Source organism: Platalea leucorodia (assembly GCF_965183815.1).
Source record: "Platalea leucorodia genome assembly, chromosome: 1".
NCBI lineage: Eukaryota > Metazoa > Chordata > Aves > Pelecaniformes > Threskiornithidae > Platalea > Platalea leucorodia.
In genome coordinates, this window is record NC_138823.1 from 32,376,929 (window position 1) to 32,399,088 (window position 22,160).

Genomic DNA, 22,160 nt, shown 5'->3' on the forward strand with positions numbered 1-22,160 from the left:
GGATAACTGAAGAAGGAGCCGGGCTACAGCAGGAGTGCAGCTTAACCATGCAACCAGTAACTTGTGTGTGGAAGCTCTGGCAAAAAATATGTTTTTACAGCTTTGCAGTTTCCAAGAAATTGATGTGGCTGCAAGGAGCTGTGAGACTTGAGAAATTAGAAAGGTTTATTCTTCTCAGGAGGGACCACTTAAAAGTAACTGGTGTCCCAGGAACTTGTACAGAGCCACCTCTGTTTGCTAAGAGTGTGTACAGTAAGGGCTAGATTCAGCTGTAAGTTTTCAAATTCATTTCCATATTTTAATATGCATTTATTGGAGGGGTGTAGTTCTTTTCCAAGTTGCAACAAGCTTAAAGTTGGGTTTGAGGATGGAAAGGGTAAGTTAGAAGCCTGGGCTCTTGTTCACTTTTGTAGCTTACTGAAATGGCTCCAGACTAGTATCAAGTACTCCCCAGGGCTCAGTATTGGGGCCGGTTCTGTTCAATACCTTTATTGATGATCTTGATAAGGGGATCGAGTGCACCCTCAGCAAGTTTGCAGACAACACTGAGTTGGGTGGCAGTGTTGATCTGCTGGAGGGTAGGAAGGCCCTACAGAGGGACCTGGACAGGCTGGATCGATGGGCTGAGGCCAACTGTATGAGATTCAACAAGGCTCAGTGCCGGGTCCTGCACTTGGCTCACAACAACCCCATGCAACGCTACAGGCTTGGGGAAGAGTGGCTGGAAAGCTGCCTGGCGGAAAAGGACCTGGGGGTGTTGGTTGACATCCGGCTGAATATGAGCCAGCAGTGTGCCCAGGTGGCCAAGAAGGCCAATAGCATCCTGGCTTGTATCAGGAATAGTGTGGCCAGCAGGACCAGGGAAGTGATTGTCCTCGTGTACTTGGCACTGGTGAGGCCGCATCTTGAATACTGTGTTCAGTTTTGGGCCCCTCGCTACAAGAAGGACATTGAGGTGCTGGAGCGTGTCCAGAGAAGGGCAATGAAGCTGAAGGGTCTAGAGAACAGGTCTTATCAGAAGCAGCTGAGGGAGCTGGGGTTGTTGAGTTTGAAGAAGAGGAGGCTGAGGGGAGACCTTATTGCTCTCTACAACTACCTGAAAGGAGGCTGTAGCGAGGTGGGGGTCAGTCTCTTCTCCCGTGTAGCAAGCAACAGGATGAGAAGAAATGGCCTGAAGTTGTGCCAGGGGAGATTAGATGTTAGGAGAAATTTCTTCACGTGAAGTGATTAGGCATTGGACCAGGCTGCCCAGGGAAGTGGTGCAATCGCAGTCCCTGGAAGTGTTCAAAAAAACGTGTGGATGTGGTGCTCAGGGACATGGTTTAGAGGTGGACCTGGCAGTTAGGTGAATGGTTGGACTTGATGATCTCAGAGGTCTTTTCCAACCTTAATGATTCTATGATTCTAAGTACCTTCAATTGACTTCTGATGTATTGTTTGGATCTCTTTTAAGCCAGCTGGTGCTGTGAGCCTAGAGGAGGGCAGGGTAGCCCAATCAAGTATTAGGCAGGAAAAAAAAAAGTAAGGTGTCTAAACAACCTGGCAAAAGGTTGGCTGCCAGGCTTCCATATGAAGGCTGCCATTGAGCAGCACATGTATGTGTAACAACAGAAGCCAAAATGATGCTTCCATTAAGTCCCATCAAATCTGCGGTGATGTTGCCAGGGGTGAATGTATCTGAACACTGCCTGCATTTACAAAATTGAGTGGGATCTTAGGAGAGCACAGCCAGCTAGCTGTTTCCTTCCTTAGTGTTAGGGATGTTTGGGGTGGAATTATGTCAACAGGAGAAGGCTGTTGTGACAAGATGGAGCTTTCCATACCTTATTGTCTTCTGATGGTAAACTTAGCAGTGCTTCTAACAAATTTCACTCCAGTTGGTGTTACGTGTGCATCCTTTGTGGGAGCCCACCTGCAGATTACTGTGCTCTGACTATTTCTGGGCAACTTGTATGACAGTGCTAAAAATTACCATGTCCCAAGCACAGAAGTGACTCTCCCAGTGCTTTTGAAAGGCGAGCTAACATCTCTATCTGAACTGACGTGTTTGGAAGCTTTTGTACTGGCTTTTGTGTGGACTGAGGAGCTTTGCTAGGACAACCTGAGAGCAAGGACTAGGGAAGGTGCTGGAGGCATAAAGGAAGCTGCACTGGGGTGGGTGAAGAATAAATTGAGGAATCTGAGATGGGAATTCAAAGGCTTAACTTCAGCCTAGTTTTCCTGGGCTCTGTTTAATTATAGATTAAAGGGTAAGAGGAGGAGAGGCTGCTGCTATAAACAGAGCATAATGTAGCTTTAGCATAATGACCTGATAGCTAATTTGTCTACTTCAAGCTTTTCTTTGTATACAAGAGTGAATTCTTCCTGCTGAAGCAGCATACATTCACTTGCTTCCTGGGGAAGGGAGGTCAGGGAGAAGTGGTTGGCTTTCTAAAACATATTTCACAGGAGCTTCTTCTGTGTTAAAGGTCTGGAATCACGTGTCAGGCCCAAGAAGCTGCTTGCTCACTCGTGAGCAAAATGTAAGCCAGTCCCTTTTATGCAAATACAGGACTTTTTTCTTTCCCCAGAATCTGGCCCAGCTGGACTGGTCAGCTGCCTTTTTCCTGCAGACTCCTAACTGACATCAAAACAGTCTCTACTACTGTAAATGCTCTTGCCTTGTTTGTCAGCCATCATAATGCTCCTGTACACCGAGGAGATGTGAGGAAGTGCCAAGTCTCCTGTGAAGTCTCTGTCCATACCTCAGTTTAGAAAGTAGGGGAGAAAATTGAACTTTATTCTGTCAGCAGGTAGGTATTTGCAAATCTAATTCACAAGATGAGGGGCTGGCCACAGACTTCCCCAGGGCAGGGCACCAGGACGCCTCGTGTTCCTGGACAGTCTGTCCAGGGTTGCAGACCTTGGAGGGTCTGGGTGAGCAGCTTGTGACTTTGTACAGCTACTGTCTTAATCACAGAATGGTCGAGGTCTGGAGGTTATCTGGTCCAAGCCCCCTGCTCAAGCAGGGCCACCTAGAGCTGGCTGCCCAAGACCATGTGCAGATGGCTTTTGAATATTTCGAAGGATGGATTTTGTGAAGTACTTACCCTAAACCCTGGTGCTTCCATGAAATTGTGCACTGCTTGGTTGCTTAGGTGCTTCTGTACTTCTGTCCTTGATAGTAAATGGTGCAAATTCTGTTCTACACCAAATCCAGGCAAGAACTTGGTAATGATGAGGTGGGAGCTAGTGTGTACCTCAAGCATTGAAGAGTGTTTGCTGGTATTATTAAGGTATTGCTACGACTAGAGATACTGCATTTTTTTTTTTGGTGATTATCCTTTCAGATATCACAGTATGTGATTCAGCCTAATAAGTAATCAATCAAATCTGCTTTGTTCTTGAAACTTCAGTATAGTGGGACCTGATATTGTGGAGTGGGAATGGTAGGCTTTTCTGGAGCTGCTTTTCAGAAATGGAAGCTCTGGGGTGCAGTGTTCAAAGAGGGAGGTTTGCTTTAAGAGTGCAAAAGAGCAGACTTGCCTTCTGAGGGAGGCTGGGAGTTGCTCCAATCAAACTCACTCAAGTAAATCTTTTAATTAGATTGCAAGGTTACATACTAAAACTTTGTTTAAAACAATCCTGTTCTGCACTACAGCCTTTTCTTCCTCATCTTTTCCAGCTGTCATCTGGCTGTAGCTCAGCACTATTTCTCCAGCATTTTTGACAGGTTCAGTCTCTTACCACAGATCAGAGCCTCTAGAGAATGGCAGCATAACTGCGGTAAGTGTCTGAAATCAAATAACTAAATACAGTCCTCTAAAATCTACTTGACAGTGTTTTGGCTCTGTTAGTCTCACTTGGAGATGTTCCTTTGTATTTGCAGAGTTTGGCTTGACTTCTCCAAAGTCAATGCAATGCCCTACCTGATCACTAGTTCTGGGGTGCTGGCTACTGCGTCCTTTGGCCTGGACTCTTCCCATAGGTTGGAAACGCTTTTCACTTGGTATTGCTAGAGTTGACAAATGTGACTGCTTTGACCACTGTTTGAGACACAAAACTTTGCCGTAAGTCATGGATTTCCGCCTAATGTAACTCTTGTAAATGCTGGAGCAGATGTCTTCAAAAGGTAGCGGAGAACCTGTGCAAATACAGAGACTTCTGTCTGATACATACAGGTTAAGAGTGTTACTGTGGTATCAGCTTGTCTAGCAGCAAAATATGCTGGAGCGTGGATCTACTCCCTCACAAGATCTCAGGAAATTAGTCTGAGTTTATAATTGGATTGGGAGGAGGAGAGAAGAGAACTGCTGCCTTCGCTAAGACATGCGTCAGCTGTCTGAAATGCTGTGGGCTGAGACTTTGGTTTAAGAAAAGAGCGATACTAGCAACCCCGTAATCCTGAACTGTAACACTTGGAAGCGTTTGTGGTGCAGGGCGACACATCTTGGGAGAATACCCATCATTCTAAGATGGTTTTGTTTGTTTGGTGTTTGTTTGTTTTTGTTTTTTTTTTTTAATATGAGTAAGTGAAGGCAGCATTTAGTCTTGAGAAAATGCTGGAGAAGATAGTTCTATACAAAGAACCATACTGGACAATGCCGTTGCATCAGGGAGAGCTAGTCCAGAGAAAGCATGTGGGGGGAGGCTGAAGTAATGAGACTAATATAGTGGTGTTGAGTTGGACTCTGCTAGAAGACAGCAAATGCTTAAACCTTTAAGCCACAGTCTGCTGACCATTACTAACAGGGCTGCAGAAGCCTGTACTTGAACTGTTCAGCAGCTGCTATAGCTGTGCAGCTCCATTCATGTCATGCACAAATCTCAGGGGCTGAAAGAGGTATCTGCCCTTAAAGGGAAGGGAGAGAGCACAACATGGAAATAGGAGCACAAATGTGCTAATTTAAGGCTTGCTTAGCATTTGGGCTTGTGTCCTATTGCTTCTTGGCATCTTTTTCTCTTAATGCAGTTTTAAGGCCTTGGATCAGGTGCTGAAAGGCTTTATTCATCTGTAAACTTGTAAGACTTTGAAGATCAAATTGATGCTACAGAACCTAGATTGGCTTAAGATGCTTAAGGAGCTTTATAGCTCTTAAAATGGCTTATGCCCTATAAAACTCAGTTGGATTGGAGACAGGAGCCTGACTGTTGCTGCCTGATTGGGATCTACCTGGGAAAGATGGGGGTGGGGGAAGACCTGGCTGGAAGCATTTACGCCAGCCACAGTTACAGGAAGGCCTCCAGTCAGTCTTGCCTCTTAGCAGACTGCAGAAGATGCAAATTCAAACCAGCTTTAGGCTGAGCAGGCAGCTGAATCTTAACAACCAACCTTGAAATAAGAGATTGAGTGTTTTTGCTATGCCTCCAAAACAGCAAGCACCTCTTCCCCCTCTTTGGCAACAAACTCTTCCCCTCATCTTCCCCCATCCTCTTTTGCTTTCTGAATTAAGTGCTGGAGTCATGGTAGGTTTGGTAAAAGTATGGGCTGTGGTGCACAAGTTTGGCATCGCTGTGCTTAAACAGGACACAAATGCAGGACGTCAAAGATGGTGAAGGTGCCTATGTAGCAGCAGAACTCTAATTTGATTAGGCAGAGATCTTGTGGATTGGTTATTTAGGTAGCTTTATCCAAAGGTTGTTTGGATCTTGTCCTAGGGTAGCCTCTGCCAGTCCCGAGGCGTTAGTGGTAGCCTTTCCATTTTGAATTTAACTCTGTATGAAACACTACTAAATACATAGCTTAGTTTCTTCAAAGTCCAGAGATGGTATTCAGTCATACTTGAGCTGGGTTTGATTTCTTTAGGGAAAGAAGGATATAACTTTTTCATGTATAAACAAACTATTGTTCTGCTAGACCTAAATGTGGGAAAAGCAGCTTCTCTGCAGGGCTACCATAAGGTCTTGCTTAGCTACCAACAAGGTGGAAGTGCTTTATTACTATATTGCTTTACTTAAATTGCTGCTAGAGCCTTGGGCTAAGGTGGAAGCTGCAGACCTGGGTAGCAGGTGGCATCTGAAGAAAGAACAATGTCTGAGACTAGGCAGGCAAATACCTGGTTAACAGCGTTTGCTCAAATTTAACAGCTTTTCTAGTTCTGGACTAAGTTCCCTCCCTTATGATTCATGTTGCGCACAGTCTGTGCTGACTGATGCTCAAGAGTTACCTGGGAAGGCTTTAAGTACGCTCCCTGACCTTAACAGAGGAGATTGCAACATGATTAATGGTAGGAGTTGTGATGGTAATGCTTTGCTGAGACTTGCCGAGCCTTCCTGAGCCACTTTGTGGCATTCAGTTAAACTTCTCAGTAATTGGTTCACACATCCTTGACAGAAGTTATCTACCTTCGTGCCAGTCTCTCAAACACCAGTTTCTAAAATTGCATAGATGACTTAAGTACCAACCTCTTAGCTATCCTGAGTTGTTAAGGGCAAATGAGTACTTGTTCTGGAACAGCAAAATCTTCAGTTTTAATCTCTTGCATAGTGAGCAAAACCCCACTGCTACTTGTCTCTGAAGCAGGTGCGTCCTTAGGCTTCAAGATCTCTTCAGATACTGGCTTGCAGCTGATACCTGCAGTAACAACCAAGGTACACCTGTAAGAATTGAATTTGCTATGCAGGGCAAAAAACAAAGATACTTGAGCACGCACAATAACTACTCTTAAGCCACGTAACAGAAGTCTAAACTTAAGCTTCGGCTCTAAAAATATGTCTTGAACTGGGAAGGCAGGGTACATCTAGCAGGGTATGGCTCTACAGCCTCGGTTCCACCTTGAGCCAGCTGCACGTGCTCTGAATTACTGTGAAGAGTGAGGAGGAGGAAGGCCGTGCAGCAGGATATTTTGGTCATGGGAGGGCCCTTTAGAAAGGCCTCATAATGAGCCTGTTTTCATAGTGTAGAGAAATCTTGATTCCTGCCATTGCCTAGCTTTGTTCAGACTGTCGAGAGCTGCTAAATTCATCGAAAAGCTTCACGCTGCAGAGCAAAACCTTTCTTTTTGGTTCTGTGTGGCTGCTGTCTGTCACCCCCATCCTGCTTTGTTTCCTTGGGGCCATCACTTTAATTTGGAAAGTCCCTTGGAGAGAGATTCATTCCTCCTCCAAATGCACCACACTAACAGTTAGCAGGGCCTATCTTCTTCAGACTGCCTTTAGGCAGTATGGGGGGAGCACTGCCTTGCGCTGCCCTGAATCCCTTGGTGCGCTAAGGAACTGCTGGGGAAGAAGTGGATAAACTGGCTGTTATGGCTGGCAGGGGAGTGCCTATCTTCCCTGCAGTGGGTGAGTTAGGGATGACAGGTAGCTGAGAAGTTATCTTACAGCAGGTTTGGAAGGGTGGACTGCAATCCTTTCTCCTTACAGCTGGATTGGCTTGTACTTCAGGATGAAGACCATCAAACTTCCCTAGGTGATGGGTAAGAAGCTTGTTCAGCGAGACAGCTTCCTTCATCACCGGGTAGGATCTGTAGCAGAGAATGAGCAGGGGGCGACACTCCTGTGAACTCCTGCAGGTAAGAGAGCAGGAGGCCGGTGTGTTCAGGGGGCTTGTTTGGGAGGTGCTATAGCAACCCTGCTGTACAGCCATTATAAGCTCAATTAATCTGAGCAAAGAGGGTAGTTTGAAGTAAGGAGTGCTTGCGTGGTCCCTCTGTTGGCAATGATCTTAGGACAGTAATATTTCTAAAAACTAGAGGATTGTCTTGGTTGACTTCTGGGCTCGTGCTCAGGCTATGCATAAGCCAGGGCAAAAGCAGAATTCAGCCTCTCATGTGGAGGCTCAGATTTGTAACTCAGCAAACCTTCCCTGTAAGCCAAAGGTATGTTCTAGCAGTGGGCAATGTCCTGTCCTTGTCCCTCCTGTGTTGGAGAGATTGACCCATATGTGCTTCTGTCTGTAGCAGTGACGGGCCAGGTCAGCAGTCTTAGACTGGCAATCCAGATGTCTCCAGGGACATAAAACCAACTTTTGTACAATGGTCATGCAGGAAGAGTACCGGATTTTTTTGAATGGATGGTATGGGGTAAAACTGAACGCAGGGAGTTTCCTGTAAATGACAAGAACGTTAAGTGTTGACTCCAGTAAATGCCCTTGGCCAGGAAATTATATTCCTGATCGTTAGCAGGGATGAACAGGTCTTCTAAGGGGTTTCTTCTCCTAGAATAGCTACTTTCAGTTGTTGTAGCCTGCTAGCGTTGACTGGTCTTACATTGAATGATTCTTTGGGGTTGGGAAAAAGTCCTAGGGGGTAGCTTCACCTTCACTGTCTCTTTCTATGTCACGAGAGTGATGGTAGAAAACCCCCAGCTCTTCCAGTGTGCCACATCTGGTAACTTATCATTTTGCCTAATCCAGTTAGTACACCTACTGCCTGAGCCTTTTGTACAGAAGGTAGTCCCTGTTTGCTGAGTTATATGAGGGAAGGCTTCAAAGCAGAATGGGTAGCTATTCATATTAGCATGCTTGATTAATAGAGAGTATATCATTACTGTAGCCATGTTACAGTTCTCCGCTGCCTCTGGATGCTTTAACTAGAATCTGTGACCAAAGCTTTGACCTTTGTCAGATGAACTTTGCAGTATTTCTGGCAGATGCTACAGCCACGTGTCGGAAACGCGGAGGGGCATTATATTTTCTTCTTTTCAGTGGGTTCAGAAAATAGCAAGAGACCTGTGTTTCAGACTCTGGCACTCATTGTTATGAGCCTGCAGGCAGTCTGTACCAGAAGCCAATGTAGGTCTGCAGCCTAAAGGAACTGCTCTTTAATTAGCTGGAAGGTCTGTTCCTGGGCCTGCTGACTGCAGTGGAAACGGGAAGTTAAAACTTCAGAAGTGGTACACTTTCTTCTTGTATCCCCAGGGAATACATTGCCCAGGCTTGACTTGGGTATGCTGCAAGGCTCCTTCACTTCTGCAGCTTTGAGCGGAGGGTGGCGTAATGTCTCTGATTGGCTGTCTTAAAACATCACTCTTACGGTGGAGGAAAAGATTAACTTCTGTCCATTATGCTCGTCTGTGTGCAGGCTTCAGTGAAGAGCCCAGGTGAAGGTGTGGGGTTGGGAGGAAATTGTTGCTCAGCTGTAAAGGTGATCCATGCTGCTAGCAAGCTTGTTTTTTCAGTGAAAGGAGCTGACCTTGGAAGTTAAAAAAAAAAAAAAATTAGTGAAGCACTGCAAAACTGTGCTGTGTGCCTTTTGTAGGTAAGAAGCACTTCTGCTTCCCAGGGCTGAACCTCGTACCCCCAGCAAGAAGTCAGATGGCTTATGTAAGTTGATCTTTCTTTATGGTATATGTGTCAAAACATAAACAGGTTTCATCAGGACAATGCATTCCAGCGTTACCGGTTCCTGGCGTAACTGGCTGCTCTAAATGACGCTGGCTGAAGCACCAAGGACGTAGGGAAGTGGACTTCAATAATCTTTTAAAAAAACCCCACAAACAAACAAAAAACCCAACAAAAAACACCCTAAAAACAACAAAATCCCCTCATACCCCCTCATAAACATAGATATGTTTAGCCTCACAGGCAAAAATCATAATGCACATTAGCACGTTCATTAAAAAACCTAGGTGGTGTTCATAGCATAGCCTTCAGAGACGAGTGCTGCCTTTTCCTATTCTGAGCTCACTCTACAGTGATACCTGGGCAGCAGTGACTGGGTTCTGGCTGCTGGTTATTACAGTGGTGGAAGCAGCTGGAGAAATAGTTATGCACGCAGAATTTTCCATTAATCAGAGGAAAAAGTCCTACACAGATGGTATATAGGATAGATTATGGCTAGTAATCCTTTTGTGTCCTAGAAGATTAAGGATATCCTGGTGTAGCTGCAGTCAGCTGACCTTTTTTTATTTAAATGATTGAAAATTCTTGATGCAGTTCTGCAGAGGACCAGGGCTCTTCCAGAAGCCACAAACAGTGCGCTGTGAATGTTTGTTAAAGGAACGGTCTGTTTAAGTCCAGCCCCAGTTATAAATTTACAGGAACTTAACTTTGTGCCATGTAAACAGCAGCAGCTACAGGGTGGCTAAGTAGTCACTTGTTAGACAGCTCTATCAAATCTAACAGAGGCATAAAAGAGCTGAATTTTATGAGGAGGTATAGTGAGTGTCATGTGAAGAAACGCAGGGTTTCTGAATCCTGCTGTCCCAGTTGCCCCAGAAAGCGAAGATGAACGCTTCGGTGGAAGAAGAGGACGGCTGCGCACTCTGAATTTTCTGGCATGGATCTGTATGAGGATTACAAATCGCCCTTCGATTTCAATGCTGGAGTGAACAGAAGCTATCTTTACCTGTCGCCTAGCATAAACCTTTCTCCACCCGGATCACCTACACTGGCAAAGTCTGGTAACTTCCTTCCCTTTCTTTTTCAAAACCTCTACATGGAAAGCTTAGTGATTAATATCTGGAAAAAGGAACTTCTCAAATTAAGAATTTATAAAATTTGGCTGAAAGGCAGGTGTAAATGAAGGTAAAAGTTGACCTGCTGTTAATTCCGGTAGTTTGTTGGCTTTGGTGTGTCATGCAGGTAATATCTCATGTGCTATGCATTTACCAGCTTTACCTTATTTGTTATTTCTTAATTCAGTAGAAAGGCGGTTTGAGGGAAAACGAAGTGAGCAAAATACATTAGGAACAAAAGGGCAGCTTCTGCAAGATTGGAGTAATTGGCCTAGTTTGATTACGACCTTTTTGAGGGGGGAGGTAGGAATTGCATACTTAGTATGACTTCAGAGCTCTGGATAGTCTCACATCCGCTCTTGCCTTAGCACTGAAAATATCACTGATTAACGAAAATGCCCTCCAAAACCTTTACTCTGTTCCACTTAGCATTTAAAATGCTGTAAATCTTACACCTGCAGATACTACCTGTGCTTGCGCTCCCCCGAGGAAGCGGCTGTTGCGTGCTGTGCTGCAGTGGCATCTGTCTAGTGCTTAACCCTACTAGTTTCTAGCTGGTAGCCTGTTGTACAGAACACTGAGAGCCGTGCCTCCCAACACGTCCTAGTGTGGTTTTACCACCTTTCCTTTCCACTCCCTGCTGCCAGACGTGATCTTCCAGAGTAATTAAAAATACAGAAAGCTTAGCCCTACTTCAGGTGTGACAAAGCAAATCAACGTTACAAAGGTCTTGACTGTTTCTTTTGATGGGCTCGTTCTTTAAAAATTTTAGAAACCTGTATCCCTTGGGGAAACCTCTGTGTAAACTAAAACAAACCCCTCTGTGAACTCGATGAGCACGGGGCCTCTGGGGAATGGTGGTCAGCTTTCTGCAATTACTGCATCTCCCACCTCTTCTAAACGGGGGGGGAGCAGTCCTTTGTATGTGGTGGTGAGGCATCACTGTGAGCACCAACCTCTGCTGGCCTTTTTTTTTCCTTTTTCATTCACTTTGAATGAATATATGATTAGTGTTTGGGAGAAGCCCAAGAACTTTCTTCCCCGAGTTGAAGAAATATGTCTCGCTTTGGCTTTTCTACTGAGATAAATGGGAAGCACTTAAATTTGATCTTTCTTAGATATTGCAAAATAAATATCCTCTGTAGCACTGTACATTACTCAAATGTTGGAGTGATTTTATAATCGTGTAACATCTTGTTCTCCTGAAGTCTAACAAGCGCCTTTTTTCTTTAGCTTTGCCAACTCTATAGTGATAGCCGAAATGCTCACTCCGAGTGTCTGACACAGAATATGCCTGGCTAAAGATAAAGCTTTGTGAAGGCTCACCCTCCCCCACCCCAAAGGCTGCTCATCTGAAATGACCAGTGCTTCCTTAAACTGCTAATGTTCACTGCTAATCTCTGAATTCAGGCCAGAAAGAGGTAGGAACTTCTGGTCAAAATAGAGCACGAACTTGGGTTGAAACCAACCAAAGCAAACCAGAAAACCTGAGTGTAAACAGAATGACCCTAATGCTTTGCCTACCCCAGCAGAATAATAGGGATTTAAGTCCTGTTTCCCTGACCGTGATCTGTGGAGACGTAATCAACTAACTTGTTCATGTCTTTATTTGGTTCATTTAAGTAGATCTAATAACCTGCTGGGATATGTTAATCTTAGAAATACAGACACCTAAAAACTGACCTTAAAACTAGGTAAGTTTTCCCAATACTAGATAAAGTTCCCATTTTTTTTCCCCAACAGAATTTTTACTCTGTTTAAGAGTTTGAGAGATCTGAAATGCTCAGCAAAGCTTGGTTATAGCAATCAGAGTACCAAACGACTGAATTTTAAGTCCTTTGCAACTCTAAAGATGCAGGAGAACTAATGAAACAGTTCTGCTGGTGAACAGAGAAGACCCCAAGTGAGAAATGCTCTCTTAATAACAGATTGAGCCGAAGTATTTCCATCCGTTGGCTGACTGCTATTTCCCTGGTTTCTTGCCCCGAACCCCACAAAAATATCTAAGGTGGGCTGTGCGCCTTTCCTTACGAAGCTTGCTCAAAGCCAGGATCTTACTGTCTGTCAGCCCTAGTTTATGGGGTATGTTTGGGTTGTAGCCACGCCATTGTAGAGGTCTGTGGGTTGTTATCTGTGTAGACAACTGCTTCTTCGTCATGCTGCCTTGCACAGCCTTCCCATAGCACAGATGAACCCTGTGTCCTTCAAATATTGAAGTGAACCGAGGAATGGGAGCACAGCGAGCAGAGGGGTGATCAGGAATGGGAGGAGAGGGGAGGTGCCAGAATAAAGACTAATGGTGTTTGCACACTTCAAATGGAGCTATAGAAAAAGTAATAAATGGGAGGGGGGCAGAAGGCGAGGGGAGGAAGGCATGGTTGGATGTGCAGGGCGAGGGATGGAGCACTCTGAGGAGCAGTGATGTCTTCCTGAAAGATCCAGAAGTGGGAAGGGCAGGAGAGATAATTCCCTTGCTTCTTAGCCTTGTGTCTTAAGTTCCATGTAGGCAACAAGCAGCACAAACTCCCTTAATACACTAGTTTTCCAAAGAGAAGGTACATTCCTAAACCAGAAGCTGTTGCTGCGGGAGACAATCCAGCATGTTTTCCTACTGCTGGATTCGCTTGATCTATTTTTGGTGAGATAATCCAGATGACTCTTCATAACCAGATTGAACAGACTTTCAGCTGGATGTACTAATGCTCTTGGAGTCTGCCTGGTCTTTGGTACTCGCAAACTTTCTGAAATGGCTTTTGCAATGGCAAGCTCTGTAGTCCCTGAAGGTCAGGAGTCGGAGGCCTGTGCACTGGGGGTTGTGGAGTGTCAGGGGGAAAATGCAGTTTAAATTGTTAGGTTTTCTTCAGTACAGGCATATGTAATGAATAGGATAAATAGCAATTTGACAAAAAAGTATGGCATTCTTGACTGATTGATGTTAAGAAAAGGAAACCTGTTGATGTATAAACCCAAAATGATCTGATTGAGACATGAGCTGTAATCCTTTTTTTTTTGGTGCTGCAGTGCTGTGCTTTGATTTGGGCATTAGACTCGAACTTTTTTTCTGCCGGAATATAGTGTATTGGGAAACCTCTAGGAACTATATTATGTTTGTGTAGAAGACAGACGTAAACCTCTGGAAAAAAATGTGGTATAGATTTCATAAATAAATGCAGAATGAGGTTTCAGTTGCTTTCTGTATGCTTCCTTCTCAGTGTACTCCGTGGTTAACTTGCCATTTACAAATGTTCTGCTCATGTAGCAGTGTGCTTCTAGAGGACGAGTGTTCTGGACACAAGTACAGGCAGAAAACATAACTGTTTTGGAAAGAATTTGTGGAATCAAGCTTTACCTGAGTTCAGTAACCTGATCAAGAGCAAGGCCTCTTCTTTTCTTAGGCTTTACAGCTGCTAGGAGCATGTTTCATACAATACCTACAACTAATTACAGACCTGCAGAATCTTTTTTTCCCTGACTTTTCAGTTGAATGTGATGTAGCTATTTGATATCAAGCCTCACAATGAAATCATAGTGGTGGTCTCATTGCACATTAATGAGTTTTTGGATTCCCAGACCAAATGGCAGTATGGAGTGCCATCAGAAGCTGCTGAAATGAGGATGGAATTTTATCTGGTTAATTACTATAGTGACTATAAGGGAACATTACTTAATATGTCCTCAACTTGTCTGAATTATATATTTATATACATATATACACACACACACATATATACATAGGTAAACAGTCACCCTCTCTCCTTACAAAGAAACAATCCTCCTGTTTTTTTCTTCTATTTTAAGATTCTTATTTCTTTTTTACTATCTATAAAGCTATTTTATCTCTCGAATAGAGATTTAGTTCCGGGAATCCACAACCATTCCAGCATGCAGTCTCTCTGCAAACTGGTCTCTTGGCAAATTAGAACAGGATTCCTTAACTCTGGCAAACTGGTATGTTTAAGTATCAGCTACAAAGGTTCAAAGTGGGAAATCTTTTGCTGGAAAATCTGTTTGTTGCATTAAAAGGTGTTTAAAGTGATCTTACTGCAAGCACTAAGGACTAAGAATATATGAATCTTTAAAGTGAGCACATCATAGTAACACAAATAAAATCGTTCTCCTTCCTTTCCTTGAAGCTGTGAAGGCAAAAGTTGAGGAAGACCATAGGGATGTTTGGGATTCATACAGAGGAGTTTGGCAGAGTTTTGGTTTCTGGATTTGGAAGGGGAAGAGGCAGCAGTGTGAGTGGATGCGCATCCTTATCAGTCCCTTCTTGGCACTCCACCGCTTTGTTTGAAGTGACGGCCTTTTGTGCCCCTCCTCCTTCTTCGGGCTTCTCATCTGTCTTACCATCCAGGTGGAAAACGTCAGCTTACTTCTAGTTCCATATCTGCGACTTTCTAGCCACAGTGGTCCCAATTACTAGGGGCAGAGCGGTTGAGCAGGGTACGGGGGAAGAGTTCGTACTTGCAGTGCAACCCTTTTCTCCGCTGTTGCTGAGCTCGCTTGTTGCCACGACTGCTCCCACTGTGCTGAGAATGGGCATTTTTTAATCTGATTCAGAGAGCAGTGAGGGAGGGAGCCTCTGCACCGCTCTTGAGCACCTCCAGCGCTTCCCGAGTTTCTGTGCCGCGTGAGTGAGAGCCAGCAGAGAGCGCGTGGGCTCCTGGGCAGAGGTGGTGTAGGAACCGCTGCTTGGGACGTGGCGTTCTGTGCCTTGGTTTCTCTGAGTAGTGGGATGTGCTGTTCTCAACGTGTTTCCAGTCTCCTATTATAGCAGCAGTTGCAATTATATTGAGCTTTAATACCTGATAGAACGAAACAGCCAGTAAAATACCTCTGGTTTCCTGTACGCTGTAGTACTCGGGGAGCATGACTTCGGTGTCCTCTCATCAGTTTTCCTTGTGCACTAGCACAAAAAGGCTGTATGTTAACATCAGCTGCTGTCTGGCAGACACGTGGCAGATGTCTGACTTTTAATGTTTTATTCACCTCAAGGGCTGCTGAGAAGTGACTCTATACCTGAGGTTGGAGAGGATGCTGCTGCTACAGTTGGTATGGCAGAAACGCTCTCAGAAGAAGAACAGGATGAGCTAAGAAAAGAGCTTGCTAAGGTAAATCTCTTGCAAATAACTCTTAAACTGGTTTTGAGAATGAAAATCTGGGATAATGCTGTCTTTGAATGTACAGTTAATGCTTTGCATATTTATTCTCTGAGTGTCTAAAGCCGGGTACGGCACTCCTGTGTATTGCGGGGAGGGAAAGGGAAGGTGTCAAGGAGAAAAGAACAGCCAGTTCTAGCTAGGAGGAATTAAACTAGAAGTGCTGAGTGTACACATCTTAAACCAGGATGCGTAAATGCCTAACCCTTTTTTCCTCAAGTGAGAAAGGGGGTAAATAAGCTGTCAAAGAGAACACAGTTGGAAGCCAAAACCAAGTATTGTCTCAACTGGCGTGGAGTAACTAAAGCTGTTGTTTTCATGAAGGATGCTTCGTAGTAATATGAGTGTAGACACTGTTTTGCTAATGTCTAAGCATATAACTATTCTTGTCCATAGTTCAGGTAGCAGAAATTTTTTAAGAGCAAGTTTAAGTAGCACTCTTCGAAGGACAGTCAAATATTCAAGCTTGATACGTACATTTCAAAAGTTGTTAAAGTCAAGCTTTATTGAGTCACCAGTCTTTTTTCTTTTGTAGCTCTACATGACTTTAGGACCCTAATAAAAGACATTAACTTAAATCTAAGGTTGGCAAATGAAGGTTAGCTGTGAAATAAGCACTTTGAATGCAGTCTTGGGTTTGGTAGTCCTGAGTATTATTTCATGTCAAACAATTAGCTGAAGATGGTGAGGGAAATCTGGTCCTGCTAGGGTACGTCACGCTGGACTTCGGACAGGTATCCAAAACAAAGGTGCATTGAAGATATTGGTATTTCCTCAAAGGAGCTTAAATGCGTGGGCAGCCTGATACTCTGAAGTAGGGTGGTCCAGGCTGGATGAGGAAGTAGGGTTGGATATATGTCTTCGCCTTTGTATGTATGGCCTTAGCGCCTCCGTCACATCTATCTAGCCCACAGAATGGCATTGTAAAACTGTTTTGACATCTCTGATCATGATCTCGTCGTGCTTCTGTGAAAGGCTGAAGTGACCATCTGTATAAAGAAGGAAGTATAAAAACAATACAGTTTTCTAGTTGCTGAAAAGGTGCTGTGTTTTTGTTGTTGTGGTTTTTTGGTGGTTTTTGGTTTGGGTTTTTTTTTGGTTGTGGGTTTTTGTTTTTTTTTTTTTTTTTTTAACTGCTCAGTCTGCCACCATTTCCATCCCCGCTCTGGGGAAGGCACTCCTGTGGCTGGATACAGCCTGCAGTTGCTGGCTTAAGCCATGAAAGAACCTTTTTGTTCAAGCAAGGAGACAAAACTTGTGTATGGATCAGACATGCTCTGAGCTTCCTGCTACTGGTCATACATTGGTATCTCTTCTGACGTGGAAGGAGAATACAGGCTTGGCGATTGTCCCAGGTTTGACTAATCTTCAAGCTTTATGTAGGCTAATGTTGTCTAAAGGTAATGATTTCTAACTATACAGTCTTTTAGTTGCCAACTTCCTTGTGCATATTCCAGTAACAGAGCTAGCTGCAGGTAGATTACTTTCTCATTAGCTCTTGTTGTAGACTATGTTGGATTTCCCTTTTAGTATTTAGAAATAACTGTGAGGCAATGTTAAAAACGCGTTAGCCCTCCCATTACTCGTGCTTAGTAGATGTTTTAATAAATACATAGTTAAATGGCTGGCTGTATCGCTTGTTAACTTACCTCTCATCAACTCCGCTGCCACAGGTGGAAGAGGAAATCCAGACGCTCTCACAAGTGCTAGCTGCCAAAGAGAAGCATCTAGCAGAAATTAAGAAAAAGCTGGGAATTAACTCACTACAGGAACTAAGGCAGAACATTACCAAAAGCTGGCAAGATGTTACATCAACCACAGCGTATGTACCAGTTCATGATGATTGTCTCCGCTGTTGAGGTGAAAACTATGTAGTTCTTGTGTCATGTGTAAACCTTCTGTTCTTGTGAAATGAGATGAGTGTAGATAACACAAAGTTAAGTTGCGCTAAAACTTACCTGGATAAATCATCATAGATTTCTTTAAAGGCCACTATTAGCCATATCATCTCATGCAAAATAAGAATGATTGACCATAATATGGGCGATTTGAACGCACTTTTTGTCTGACAGATCTGAGATACCATTACTGAGATACCAACGTGTCCTAAGTCCAACAGAATACCCTTCTTTTCCGGCCTGAAAAATGGCTGTAAGCTGAGCTCATGCAGGAAGAGTGCAAAGTCACAGTTAATGTTCTTGCCAAACACAACTGTTAGCTTAAGGTCTAGAGTGAACTGCCTTCTGCAATTAGTGACTACACAGAATATAAAAGGATGTACCTGAAACTTTTTATGGTGATGTTTATTGACAAAACCATTCGGTACAAGATTTTAGATGCTTGGCACAAAAAATAGACCTCTGTTCTTTTTCAGTGTGTGTGCATGGTGTTGTTTTCTTGGGGTTTTTTGGTTTTGGTTAGTGATTTTTTTTTTTCTTTTCTTTTTAAAGTCCTCCCATAGCAGATAGCATCTGTTCTGGGGGTGGGGTAGTAGGTGCATGTTGGTGAACCTGATTTGAAGTCTGAGGTGGCAGAGAGGCTGTAGGCAGAAGGGACTGCAGTGGCTCAAAATAATCTCTTAAGTAGCTTGTCCATTTGATCCCAAAGTTGAAGCATACCTCTGGGTTTGCTACAAATTTACATACACTAAAAGGTTCCTTATGTGTTCTATTAAAATAACTACAGACTTAATTTTGTTTGAACACAGGTACAAGAAAACATCAGAAACCCTGTCTCAGGCTGGTCAGAAGGCTTCTGCTGCTTTTTCATCTGTTGGTTCAGTCATAACCAAGAAGTTTGAAGATGTCAGGTAGGTTTCTTTAGCGTTTCCCAAGTAGTTGCATTTTTTATTTAAGCAGGTGATCACTGAAATAAATGTATGGTGTTAGCCACTGAAATAAATTTATGCTGTTAACGTACCTAGGACTTCTAAAAGTTAATCTACCAAGAACCCTCAGAATCTATTTTAGGAGAGCTGAGTGACTTGCTGCAAAATCTGCTTGTGTGTCCTCAGTGATGCTGAAGAGTTCCGTGGTGTGTTTTATATATGCAAGAGAAGCAATGTGTGCTGTTACTTTCACTGCTACTCTTATTTTTCTGGTAGGACTGCAGGTGGCAGCATCTCTGCCTGCCTCTGTGTGGTGCACATAGCATCGTCAGTTCTGTTCTCCGACTTTCTCAGCTTGCCGAGTACTACATTTAAACAACTGATGTCTTTAACTGTTTGTGGTTTGGTTTGGTTGTTGGCTTTTCTGTGGTGGTTTTTTTTTTGTCTCGTGTGTGGATTCCTTTCAGGTGTGTTTCATTTCTTTGTAAGCTATTCTACCTCATAGCAGTGGCTTGATTTTATTACCTTTTTAATAGACTATTGGCACTTTTTAATTCTGAAGTATTGGCATACAACCTATTTTCACTTTGTGTCAAATGACACAGCCCTTCATGTAAATTAGGTAAGTTTGGTGGTCATTTTTAGCGCTATTGTGAGCTGCATGCAAAACTTCCTGGAGTCAATCTAATCATATGTTTAGCTTACAATTCTTTGTTTGATTATATAGTTTTTACTATTGGAATATATACAACTGTTCATCTCTGCTTGTAATTTGTTGTGGATAGTGGATCAAACTTATTTTTCAATTATTGGACAAATAAAAATTCACACATTCTAACAGAATATTGCTGCATGGGAAAGCAGCGTAATAAAATCAGCCCTGTGTTTTAAAGTGCTGCCATTAACCTCTTTCTTGCTTTTTGAAGTCTAGTGAGAAAACACTTTGAGGTGCAGCTACACAGTTACATATTTTTCTTCAGATTTATCAGAACTTCCTTTCTCTCTTTAATGCTTACTCTGGCATTGTGCAGACTACAGGCATTTTCACATTCCTTTAGGTAAGGTGGGCGCAAGAATTGTTTCTGAAACTAAGCATGTAGTCAGACTGTCTCCATTAAAATTTTTAAATAAGTTTTGTCTGTAAAAGGTAACTTCTTTTTTTTTCTCCAGTGTTAGTTGATGTAAAACTGAAGCTCTTTTAATGTCAGGGAAGGTGTTTCTTCGTGTTCACCTGGTAACTATCCCAGAACATGAAATCTTAAGAATACATAATAATAAATTAGTCTTTCTTCCTTGTAAGAAAGGAATCTGTTAAAATGCAAGTTTTTTTGTAAAGAGACAGACTATGGTTTTGAGGTCAATGGCATGCAGAATTCCTCCTTCTCTTTGTACAGTGTTTGTGCCTTGACAGGCTAGAAATTTTCCCTTTTTTGTGTCTATTACAATGGCTGTTTAGCATTCTGACTCTAATCACTAGAGTCTAAATGTGAAATAGTTTATGCATTCTCTGTTCATAGTTTGTCCGGTGAAGGTCCTTATCTTTGAGTTGATTACTTTAGCAGCTCCAGACACTGAGTATTTTAGTTACCTTGTCTGCCTTGCCTTTTATCTGCCTAGTCTGAGCAAAGATGCAGTGTTTTCAGTAGTTAAAATTCCTGTGTAGCAACTTCTGTCCATTGCCTCTCATCCCATCTATGCATACCTCTGAGTCTGGCTTCATCGTTTCTGCGCTCTCCCACTAAGCAGCTAAAGACAGCAGTAGGATCTCTATGAAGATGTAGGGATCTGGCTCCTGGAATACCGACTCTGAGCGATAGCCCCAGGGGCAGTGCCTGGGGAGGAGATGGGCAGCGGCAGGGGACGCTGTCAGAACTCGGACTCTGAAGTGAGCTCCGTTTGCTCAAGTATAAGAATAGCAACCTGCCTGAAATACCTTCCCTCTAGCATCAGTAAGACAAAGGGAGCCTGAAAGATGTCTCTATACCTTTTGGATGCAGAGCTCTGCTACTCACGTAGCCCCCCGGTTCACCTTTCTTCCTTAAGGCTATGGTGTTCCCTTACTAGTATTAGACTATTGCATTTGACAAGGACAAGCACAGACTTGTAGCTCGCTCTCTGGCTTCAGGAATTTAGTACCTCCTTTAAGAAGAGTGTCCTAATTACTCAAGTCAGTGGCTAGGTAAGTGTTGAGTACTCTCTGTCAGAAACTGGGCCACTGGGAGGGAATGTAATGGGGCCAGAGGAGTCCACACTGTTGGTGTGTGTCTTGGTGAGAATCACGGCAATGGAAATTCAAGGTATGGCTATAAATTCAGGAGCAGCTGGGGTTAAAAAAAAAAAAAAAGTGGGAAGAATTAGTGCTGTTCAAGATCTTAGCTGCACTTAAACAGAAGATTAAAAACCTTTCAGTTTTTTGCTTTCACGGGGACGAAGTTCATCTGGGATTCAACCAGGTCGCAGGGTTATGTGACTACTCAAGTGGTGTATACTTTTAAGGCTACACAAGTCTGAACTTGAGAAAGTTCTAGATACCCAAGTTCTTTCCTGGCAATGAGAATTGATGGGCCTGATACTTACTTGAACAAATACTGAATATGCAGGTGCATTTTTATTCTTAAACTCCTATGTGGCTGCTTATTTTAGCTTAGGGACGTCTCAGCTGTAATGGCATGATTTCTGCTGCGTTGGACTATTTCCACGTGTTCCATGCAGCAAACATCACATGCAGGTCTTCATGCTTGCACTGCAAAGTGATTTTGGAGGGAGTGGCAAAAGGGAGTAAGGCAGCTGGTGGAGCTGTGAACTTGGAAAGTACTGAAACAGAGAGGAAGAGAGAGGACTGGTAGTGCGAAGTCAGTGCATTATTGCTTCCTTTTTGTGTTTGTTTCTTCTGCTTTTTGTTACACTGAAAATGAACTCTGTTCCTTCTTGGGTTTATCTTAATGCCTTTTTTCTCCTTTATAAGAACATCTTGAACTTGTGATGAGCTTGCCATCCTTGTGTAGGCAGCATCAGTATTACGTGCAAAACAGCAGTAGTACCAAGAGGTAACCCTGGGCAAACTTCCTGAGCAGTCATGACTTTGCACTTAGCTCCTCTTGCACTGCATCCATATTAGGGAGCAGAAGTCCTCATCTTTGCCCTGTTCTGAGATTGCAGAATAACTTTCTTTGCTTGCTTTGGAAATCTGATATGATCATGGATCATCATTTATCAGCTGGAAACCTAACTATTAACAAAAGCAAATAACTAGTGTTTATGCACTCTTAGGCCTGTGTTTTCCAGGCAGGGACTCCGGCATACCTCCTTGTGCGTTTTCAAAATGTGAGGCAATGTAGTAGCTATAAAAACAATCGTGTAAAGGATAAAAAGCTTTTAATGCAATACAAAATATGTGGAAGGCTGGAGAGCAACTTATTGTGCCTCTTTCGTGGTGTTTGTTTTTGCTTTTTTTTTTTTTTTTTTTTAAGGTAGGGGTTTGATTGTGAGCATTGTAAAAAAGGCTTCTCTTCTTCAAACCACCTAATTTGATGGCCTAGTTGAGTGAGTGCTTTGATGTGGCATTCTGTCATTTGTGAAAAGAAATACAGGTTCTCTTCTCTGTAAAGCTTTTCAAGGCTTAATCGTGCTTCTTTGCACTACTTGAAGACCAGGAGATTGGATGTTAAAGATCAATGCACTTGTCTAATCCAGTTCTCTTGCAAACCAGATCATTCTGTCATAAAAGTATATACTATCTTATGGTGACAATTTACAAAATGGATACCGAGTATATGTACATGTATTGTACGATGGCA

General features: G+C 43.2%; 1 protein-coding gene across 4 annotated transcripts in view; it reads left to right on the plus strand.

Annotated features, from left to right (window-relative positions):
• LOC309589039 (tumor protein D52-like) overlaps positions 1-22,160 on the plus strand; it is a gene marked incomplete at its 5' end in the record, with an annotated part of 42,491 nt that overhangs the window by 14,648 nt on the left and 5,683 nt on the right. For 2 of the 4 annotated variants that reach the window (XM_082308888.1, XM_082308889.1), the window contains 3 exons: positions 15,373-15,488; positions 17,210-17,358; positions 18,244-18,345. In XM_082308888.1, the coding sequence (XP_082165014.1) occupies positions 15,373-15,488; positions 17,210-17,358; positions 18,244-18,345 (367 nt within the window). Of the gene's footprint in view, positions 1-10,172; positions 10,324-15,372; positions 15,489-17,209; positions 17,359-18,243; positions 18,346-19,394; positions 19,422-22,160 lie in introns of those variants that run through there. The other 2 variants (XM_082308890.1, XM_082308887.1) reach the window with 2 other exon arrangements.